The sequence below is a fragment of the Myotis lucifugus genome, unplaced genomic scaffold (genome assembly GCF_000147115.1).
Source record: "Myotis lucifugus unplaced genomic scaffold, Myoluc2.0 scaffold_505, whole genome shotgun sequence".
Classification (NCBI taxonomy): domain Eukaryota; kingdom Metazoa; phylum Chordata; class Mammalia; order Chiroptera; family Vespertilionidae; genus Myotis; species Myotis lucifugus.
Window position 1 is genome coordinate 563,437 of NW_005871553.1, and position 10,170 is coordinate 573,606.

The 10,170-nt window shown below is 51.4% G+C and overlaps 1 protein-coding gene across 1 annotated transcript in view; it reads right to left on the bottom strand.

The window, feature by feature from the left end:
* Positions 1–76: 76 nt before the first annotated feature.
* Positions 77–10,170, bottom strand: part of LOC102425298 (synaptotagmin-like protein 3) — a 29,529-nt gene continuing 19,435 nt past the window's right edge. Inside the window, exons 3-5 of the mRNA XM_006103767.3 lie at positions 9,023–9,157; positions 4,454–4,632; positions 77–389 (exon numbers count right to left, since the gene is read on the bottom strand). Coding sequence (XP_006103829.1) covers positions 77–389; positions 4,454–4,632; positions 9,023–9,157 — 627 coding nt within the window. The remainder of the gene's footprint in view (positions 390–4,453; positions 4,633–9,022; positions 9,158–10,170) is intronic.

Consider the following 10,170-nt stretch of genomic DNA (forward strand, 5'->3'; position numbering starts at 1 on the left):
AATTACAGAAACTCGCCAGGGCGGCCTGGTTAAAAGCTCAGGGGCAGCCAGGTTCTTTCCGACCATTTTCTCGGAATCATTCACGGACAGTCCCGAGGACTCTGCCCTTCTCCCGCCCAGGCTGAAGGGTGACCCAGCCGTGCCCCGACTGCCAGCCCCGCGGGCATCCGCAGTGTCTGCACTGCTGTTCCACCGACTCAGGGTGTGGAGGAGCCGTCGTGGACTCTGGCCCTGCGCCCGCCCAGGGCGGGGAGACCCCGCAGGGGAGCGTCTGTCCCGGGAGTACCTTCAAGGTCTCCTGGAAGGTCGGGTCCACCGTGTTCCTCTGGACGCCCGTCTTGCGTTTGCCCTGGGCTGACCTGTCAGGCAGCAGGTAGGTCTTCACGTACCTGGAGGAGACAGGGCGGGTGAGGCTGGGGGCGGGCGAGGCTGAGGGTGAGGCGGGAGTGGGAGTCTTTGCCCTGCCTGCTGCTGAGTTGGGCGTTGATAGGAAGGGTCAGGGGCCACCACGGACAGTGAGCAATGCCATGCTGGGGACACCGCTTCTGTTTACACCGTCTGCGGCCATCGCCCCTGGAATGGGTCTGGGTGGGTGCCACCTGCAGGCTCTGGGGGAGGGGGGGATCCAGGGGGGCAAACTCCTGGATCTCTGGATGCAGAGGCCACAAGCCAATTGTCCTCCCCACCTGTCGCTCCATCCAACCCCCCGCCCCACAGAAAAGTGGAAACGGGAAGTGTGTGCCTTACACTTGGCTCTTCCCTTGCGGGGCCTCCAGCCTGTCCTCCTAACTTGCGGACCAGCCCTCTGGGACTCGGGGCTGCAGCGTAGCTGGTGGGCAGCGTGACAGGCCACCTCCACCAGCCCTCTGCCCCCCCTGAAACCCTGTTCTAGGCCGGTCCCTCTACCCAGGTCCGGAACTTTCCTCCCTGGCTCCTCTGGCAGCTTTGTCCATGGCAATGACCCTCCTTGACCAGGCACCTATTCCCACAGGCTAGGAACAGGCTCAACTTCCCCAAAGCAAAGAGCAGTCACCCTCCCTTCATCTGGGTCCCCCCGGAGCTCCAGGCTCCACCTCTTCTTCCCTGTCAATCAGAGTTCTTGGGAAAGAACTCCAGGTACCGATCCTCACTGTTCACTTTTAACTTGATGATCAGCATCAGATCCCACACACATGGAAGAGGGTGTACGAGACGCACCTGCACAGCTTAAAGGACGGAAACAAAATCACACCATGCATCTGACTGGCTTATGATGTTCAGTCCTGTTTCCTCCCTTTTCTTCTGGCAGGTTGTTCTGTTCTGAGAGCAGATGATGGACATCTCCAAGGATTACTGCGGAACCGTCCACTCCTCCCTTCAACTCTGTCAGTTTTTTGCTTCATATGTCTTGATGGGCTGTTATTTGGTGCATAAACATTTATATTTTTTATATCTTCTTGCTGTATTAGTATACTAGAGGCCCGGTGCACAAATTCGTGCACCAGTGGGGTCCCTCGGCATGGACTGCGGGATCGGGCCGAAACCGGCTTTCTGACATCCCCCAAGGGGTCCCAGATTGCGAGAGCGTGCAGGCCAGGCCAAGGGACCCCACTGGTGCATGAGGACCGGGGAGGGATGCAGGAGGTTGGCCAGCTGGGGAGGGACCATGGGAGGGCTCCAGGGCATGTCCAGCCCCTCTCGCTCAGTCACAATTGGCCGGACACCAGCAGCAAGTAACCTACCAGTCGGAGCATCTGCCCCTTGGTGGTCAGTGCACATCATAGTGAGTGGTTGAGTGGCCTTAGCGTATCATTAGCATATTACGCTTTGATTGGTTGAACAGACAACCGGACGACCGGACCCTTAGCATATTAGGTTTTTATTATATAGGATAATGTCCTCTATCCTTTGTAACCTTGTTGATTTAACTTTGTTTGATACTAGTATAGCCACCCCTGTTCTCTTTGGTTACTATCTGCATGGAATATCTTCTATTTGTTGGATCTACAGTGAGTCTCTTATAGATGACATATGATTGGATTCTATGTTTTTACCCATTCTGCCAATTTCTGTCTTTTGATTGGAGAGTCTGATTCATGTACATGTAAAGTAATTACTAACAAGGAGGTACTTATTACATACTAAAGGCCCAGTGCATGGATTTGTGCACCAGTGGGGTCCCTCGGCCTGGCCGTTGGGGATCAGGCCAAAACCAGCTCTCCAACATCCCCCAACAGGTCCCAGATTGCGAGAGGGTGGTTCTTGGGTGACGCACCCCAGAATCGGGCTCCCTCCTCTCTGGCTCTGGGTGCATCATCTGAGAACCGTAGCTGCCAAGTCATCACAGCTCGGCAGCTCCTGCATTGAGTGTCTGCCCTCTGGTGGTCAGTGTGTGTCATAGCTACTGGTCACAGCATCTTCCCCCTGGTGGTCATTGAACGTCATAGCTACCAATGGGAGGGTCGAACAGTTGGATGGCCGCTTAGGCTTTTATATATAGAGATTAGCACTTTGAATACATTGGCCTGCTGGCCTGTCAAGTTTCTGATGAGAAATCTGCTGAAGAGCTTGAGGATTTGCTTCTCTCTTGCTGCTTTGAAGATTCTCTTTGTCGTTCAAGAGTTTGTTAGTACTATGTCTCAGGGTGAGTCACTTTGAGTTCATCTTACTTGGAGTTCAGTGGGCTTCTTTGATGTTTATATTCATGAATTTCATCAAATTTGGGAAGTTTTCAGCTACTTCTTCAAATATTCTCTTTGCCCCTTGCTCTCTCTCTCCTCCTTCTGAGACTCCCTCATGCGATGTTGGTCCACTTGATGGTGGCCCTCGGGTCCCTTAGGTTCTGTTTGCTTTTCTTCCATCTTTTTTCTTTCTTTTCCTCAAACCCAATAATTTCTGTTGACTTTCTTCAAATTTACTGCTCCCTTCTTCCATCTGCTCATATCTGCCTTCAAATCTCGCCAGTGAATTTTTCATTTGGAGTTTTCAGCTGCAGAATTTCTTTTTGGTTTCTACTTAGGTTCTCTCTCTCTTTATTGATATTTCTACTTTGTTCACACATCATTTTCTTGACTTCCTCCACATCTCCTTCTAGTTCTTTGAGCATCTTTAAGATAATGTTGTAAAGTCTTTGTTTAGTAAGCCTGTCATCAGATCTTTTTTAGGGACAGTTTCTGTTAATTTATTACTTCCCTTTGAATGAGCCATACTTTCCTGTTTATTTATATGTCTTGTTATTTTTGTTGAATACTGGACATTTGTGTCTAATAATGTGTTAACTCTGGAAATCAGATTCCCCCCCTTCCCAAGGCTTTCTGTCTTTTGTTATTTTGTTTAATGCTCCTGCGCCAAAGATAAGCCTGAGATGTAAACTCAGGCTTTTTTTCTGAGCCTGCACCTTTCCCTGAGCATGCATGTTTATTTTCTAATTTTTCTTGTGATGCAGTTACTTGTGAATGTCCTAGTCTGTAGTGTCTGGCTTACAAGTGGGGAAAAAAAAGAAAAATGAAAAAGGGAGACAAATAAGGGCACTGGCCCTTACAAACCCTGGAAGTTACATCAGCCAGAGGGGGAGATCGTGCAACTCTGGGAGGAGATGAAGCAACAATGGCCGTATGCCTCTCTGTCTGCACCTCTGTGGTCAGAAGCAGCAACCAGCAAGCAGAGAACAGACCCCTGATCTCTGGAGGACAGGATCCTGTTGCCCACCCTGGCTCCCGAAAGCGGAGTGCAAGCTGCTCTAGGAACACGTGCGCAGCTGCCCGCCACGGGGTTGGAGGCGGAGGATGGGTAGCTGCTACTGCGCTGAGAGCTGGCATTGACTGAGGCGAACTCCAGCTAACCACGGAAGTCCTCTGCTGCAAGGTGCAAGCCTTCAAAGACTCCAGTTACAGAACAGTTGCATCAGACAGATCCTGCCAGAGCAGTTATTGTCTGTGTGGGGAGAGAGATTCCTGACGCTTCCCACTCGGCCATCATTCAGATGACAGGAAGTTCACGGACGGGAAGCCCTGAGTGGCTGATGCTATATAAATAGTTGCTAATCTTTGTTACTCATCAAGGAAATGCATGTTAAAATAACGTGACACCATTTCATATCTATCAGTCGGAGAGAAATGTAATCTGTTTACAGATTGTGTGAGACAGGATTTCAATTTTATTTTTCCTATATGGAAAGTCAAATTTTCCAACACCATTTATGCATTGATTTCTAGTAGCCCCTTGACGGTGTGACTTCCCATAGACGCTCAGGTCTGTGTCTGGACTTCTGATTCTGCTCTACCAACCTGCTTATCTGGCCTCCCACCAACACACACTGTCGGGGTTACTGGAACTTTACAGTGGCTCTTGACGTGTGTCTTTTTACCTTTTGTTCTTTTCATTACAATTGTGTTGGCTATTTTGGACTTTCCATGTAAACTTCAGAATTAATATGCCTGTCATCTTACGTCAAAACGCAGACAAAGGAACTCACGGGTTGCACTTCTTCTTCCTCTCCTCTCCGTAAGCAAGGTTCTTGCAGGCCTGGATGCATATTTCCAAAGAACGGGTTTCGAAGCAATAGCGAATGGCAAATTCTATCTCTCCAGTGACATCAGCGTTGTCAAAATTGCCAATCTCCGTGCAAGTGCTATTAACGCTGATTAAACTTCCCTGAAATAAAAATGAGAGAGAAAATAAATTACCTCACAGTCCATCAATTCTTTCACAGTTCTGATTTCAAGATTCCAGGTAAATCAAGATTCACACGGTGCATGCATCCTGACTCACCTGAAGTTAACAGCTAGAGTTTGTTCTCTGCTAAAATAAGTCACCACAGATTCTGTTCGGAGGGGATGGGGAACCCTCAGAAGCTCCTGTCCTGCCCAGATCTGGTCTTTGCCTAGCAACAAAGGTTACAGAGTCTTATTCTTTAACACAAATCATGGGGGCTAAAGCGGACTATCTCCTGTGTGATTCTGCAAAGATAACTCTCAGAGGACAGATAATGTGTCCGTGGCAGGAACAGCCAAGGAAAAGGCAGCACAGTGTGGGGCTCAGTGCCGTAGGCGGGGGTGGAGGGTTGGGGTGAGGGAGACAGAGATCTGGGTGCACCTGCTGGTTCTTCCACTCATTAGCCGTGTCAAAGTCCGAATGGAAAAATTAATACTGGTCTCCCAGGGTTGTGGCGAGGCTGAGTGGAATACAGTATGGAAGGTACGCAGTCGAAAACAACCATCCATCAAGTTTGCATTCTTTTGGGCACCTACATGAACACCAAACCCCATCCTACGTTAGGGCCCTGGGAGCTGAGATGTTGTAGGTGAGCTGCATGGAATGGGATGCCTGTGCCTAGAAGACAAAGCAAACTGCCTCATCACCACTGCATGTGCTTAGATACTGGCCGCCCTTTGCATGTAGCCCAGTCTCAGCGGCTGCCTCTGAGACAGAGAGTTCTTAACAGCCTTTCCTCTCCGAATTCCAGAGTAGCTCCTCCACACTGTGCAACACCCTGGGGAGAAACTGAGAAGCAAGCCTGGGCTTTCTCTCTCACACTAGAGAGAGATAAAAACCAAACCAACTCATTAGAGGGCCCGAGCCTGAGCTGACTAATGCCAAGAACACAACCAACTCCGCCACACCCCAGCTCTGGCTCTGAAAAAAGGCCACCTGCCAACACCACACCACCGTTCCAATGGAAAACAACGTAAAAATGTCCAGACTCTACAAGGCATGCGTGGTGAGGGGCAGGGACCAGCAAGGCTGACAGCGAGAAGATGGAGGCTAATGGCTGGGAAGCTTGGCCCAGCGTGAGCGGCTTCGGAGATGCCCGGTGGGCGGACGGAGGTGCCGAGAACTTCTGATAATGAAACTGGCACCATCGCGCGCACACGCGGGCTGCCAGACTGAATCGTATCAACCCACCCTTCTGCCAGGAGCAAATGGAACTCGGAATGAACCACAGGCACTGCTTTAAGGTATCGCAGAGCCACCGCGTCAGCTGGAAGCAAGGGTCCGGGTGGCTGTGGAGACGAGGAGCACGGTGAGGTGAGCCTGACTCGCCATCCCTCCCCTTCGCGACCTTTGTCCACGTGGGCGCAGGGCAGGGCTGCAAGACCGAATGAAGCCACACTCGACAGCCAGGAGGCCCGCAAAGGAGAGGGAGCACTCGGCACTTTCTCTGAAGGTCACAGCTTATCTACTGTGACTGCGAGCCAGGCCCGATGCCCTTGTCTTTGACAAAAGCCAAGGTGCCACCAGAACCCACAGCTACACTGAAAACCTCAGTGCTGATCGCCAAGAGCAGCCGAGGGCGCGATCGCAGTGGCTCAGACGGCGGCCGTGGAGCCGACGGCCTGTCAGCTGGGCCAGGAGGTGGGCTCAGGAAAACCACTGGGTTTCAGAGGCCAAGCAATCCCATGGGGTCGCACAAAAAGCCTGGCTCCGACTCACACGGCCCTGGGGGTCGACTCAGCGTTCTGCAGGTCCCCTCTGAGAACCTGTTTCCCGTTCGTGCATAATAATGGCACCCATCAAGGAGATGCTGTGAGAGGACTGGGAGGTGGAGCACCTAGCTCAGTAGTCAGCACATAGTAGGCTTTCAATAAATGGCAGCTCCGATGAGGATGAATGCACCCTTCCCACAGATATTTACTGGGTGCCATTGAAGGGTCAGGCACAGCTCTGGGCACTTGGCAATTACGACAGACAGTAAACACCAGCTAAGCCAGCTGCAGACTGTGGAAGGTGATAAGAACATGAGGACAGGGGAGAGCAGGTGAGGACAGGGGAGAGCAGGGGGCTGACCTCCCTAGAAGGTGACCTTGGAGCGAGGACTTGGAGGAAGGGAGTGAAGGAGCTTGGTGCCTGGGAGAGGGCACAGCCCCAGAAACGCCAGAGCAGGCGTGAGTCTGACTCGGTCCAGGGCCAGCGGGGGCCTGTGTAGTTGAGCGGCGTGAACAGAGGGGAAGGTGTAGGGGTGGGGGGTTAGCTCGTGTGGGGCCCGTGGACCATTGTGGGTGGGTCTCTGTCTGTGTGTGGGTTTCCGGGCATAGAGAGCCGTGGCTCGGGCCCAGGGAGGAGCTCAGAGGCCAGTCTGGTGGGGCCTGGGCAGTTCAGGGAGAGCTGAGAGCCGCCCCTCTGCTCTCTGGGAAGGTTTAGCCTCGGGGATCGGCTTAACAGGCCCAAGCTGGCTGGGTTCCCAGGGTCTCCCGTCGCCTGGGGCAGACGCAGGCCCGGGGAGTCTTAGAAAAGCCTTCAGAGGCCACCCCCGTGGTCTCCCCGTCTCCATCCACACAGCTGCCACCCCAGGAGAGAACGTTCTAGAGCGGCCCTTGCCTCCCTGGCCCTCAGGGATGTGTTTCCTCAGTGCCTGGATCTTTCTGAATTATTCTCAAGTATAAACAACGCCTGGTCCTGAAGGCGCTGAGCGTCCTCCAACACAAGCCGCTGAAATGCCCTGGCAAGGCCATCCCAGCTCACAGCCTGAGGGCATCCAAGACGCAGAGGGCCAAGCCCGGCGGCCGAAGGCGACCCCTGTGTATCCCGGCAGGCGACTGCCCTCAGCAGGAGTTGGGAGGGACCCGCCAGAGGACCGTGTGAACCGCATCTGCGTTTGAGAGCATCGTGCCCCTTGTCCAGCGTGGACGCACAGACGCGTTTGGGAACTGGATGCAGACGTGGGCCTTCTCCCCAGGAAAGGGTGCAGCATTTTGGATCAGTTCCAGAAGGAGCTGAAATGTGAACCAAGAGCTTGGTTTCTAGAAGCTGAGTTCTTAACCACAATATCACGCACGAAATCCCTGCTTTCATTTCATTCTCCAAGCAATCCAGTGAAGTGAGAAGAGCAACTCCGCCCGGCTGGCCGGGGAGCTCAGCAGCTGAGCGTCCACCCTGGAACCAAGAGGCCACCCGTTTGATTCCGGGTCAGGCACAGGCTCGGTCCCCAGCAGGGGCCTCGCAGGAGGTAGCTGATGGATGGTATTTCTCTCATCGATGTTTCTCTCTCTCTCTATCCCTCTCCCCTCCCCTCTCTCTAAAAAATCAATAAAAACATATTTTTTAAAAAAAGAACAACTTTGATACTCATTTCCTTGATGAGGACTCTGAAGTTTAAAAGTTTTCATGATTATTTCATGATTATTTCAGATCAGTTAGTTAATTAAAAGGCTTTGACTGTAATTGAGGCCTCAGGACCCCTCATCCAAGGATCTATTACAATATACCACAATTTTAGGCATAAAGTGAGCATTTCTTTAATGCTTTTAAGTAAGAAAATGAGTAAATGAAAGGCCTGCCTATAAACAGACACTATGTTTAAAGCAACCTTGAGAAAGGAGAGACAGTTGGAGGAATAAACTGACTTCAAGACTTACAACAAATGTACAGTAACCAGGGCGGCGTGGCGCTGACATGAGGATGGGCAGAGATCAGTGAGCAGAATAGAGCAGCGGTCGCCAACCGGTGGTCTGCGGACCACTGTGGTCCGTGAGGTCCGAAAGGATGGCGATCACTGGATAGAGAAGCCAGAGAAAGACCCAAATTTTTTCCAACGGAGCCACCAAAGTGAACGGAGAAATGAGAGGTGTGGGTTTTTGTAACAAATGGAATAACTGAGTATCCGTAAGGAAAAAAGTGAACCTCAATTTCTACCTTACACCATTCACAACAATGAGTTGTGTATGTAATGCTTCTAGAAGAAAACGTAGGAGAATATGTCTACAATTTGTGAGTAGCCAAGACAGAGAAACAGCCATAAAAAAAAAATTTGATAAATTAAACTTCATCGAAATGGAAAACTTCTCATCCGAAGACACCATTATATGTTACTAATTCCTCTCTGTCTATATAAACATGTTCACCCTGAGACGACGTAAGAAAGAAACGCCATCAGCGAGAGGGAGGCTTCCCCCAGCTCCCTACCTAAGTCAAGAGGACCTCCAGGCGCCATCTTTGCTCCAGTTCATTCCACAAACAGTACTCGCTCCCACCCTGGCCCACCAAGCCAGTTCCACGTGCTGACGGCAACCACACCCCGTGTCCACGCGATCAGACAGAGACTCACCCGCCTCGAGCCTCCTGAGAATGGAGCGCTGGGCGCTGGGGGTGCTGAGAGACCTCCTTGCTTGGAAACAGGGTTGGTAGAGCGTTTGGGACTCTCCTGGCTGAGCGGCATCAGGATGTCGGGCGCGCTGACCTTCTGGAAAAGGAAACACAGGATTAAGCACGGCGTCTGCATCCCAGTTCACTTTCGTTCAAATGTGGCGACTTCGGCGAGTACAGACCGCGTCTATGACCAATGGCCGTAATGGGCAAACCCCAGCAGGCGCACTCCTGGTTGGGCAAATGCCTGCACACACATGCACACACACACACACACACACGCACACACACACGGCCCTGAGCGGACATCACCAAGCCTTGGGTAGTCACGACCACGTGGGTTACTAGGGATCAGTGACAGTCTTAAGGAAATGGCCTTCATAATGACCCTGGCATTTAATCACATGAAATGTAATATTCACTGGACAGGCAGAGTTTTAACTCAGAAAAAAGGGAAAAATCAAAATACATCTCTAAATCTTACACGACTACTCTATGAAAAGTGGGTACTTTTATAATGGCTACAGCTCAGCTCTCCAATATGGTAGCCACTAGCCACATGTGGCTATTTAAATTCAAGTTCTAACTAATTGATATCAAACAAAATTATTAAATTCAGCTCCTTGGCTGTACTGGACACATTCCACGTGAGGCCGTGGCTGGGACGGTCCACTGGACAGTGCGAGGACAGAACAACGAACACAGTGGGCAGATGGGGAAACTCGTCTAGCTGAAGATGCAAAGGTGTCTGAATCGAGACTTTTTTTTAGAAGTAGAACTTGAAAATACCACAGTCACACCACAGTCATAATTTTCAGGAATGAAAAGCTGAGTGAGAATTTACAGAACAAATGAAGAAAGAGATTACCTCCAAATTACTGTTTTTGCCCTCAACCCCCGGAACATCAACTCGATTGCATCGGATCTGTGTTAAGCAACACCACGTCCAACCCACCACCCTGCGTCCTGGGGGCAGAGAGAGGAGGAGCGGGAAGGGGAAGGGGAAGGGGAAGGGTGAGGAGATGCAGAGGCTGTCCTCAAGGTCTCCCTAGCCAGCAGGAAGTAGACACGCGGCGGACATGGAGGCAGGAGCCACGTCCACGGACAGAG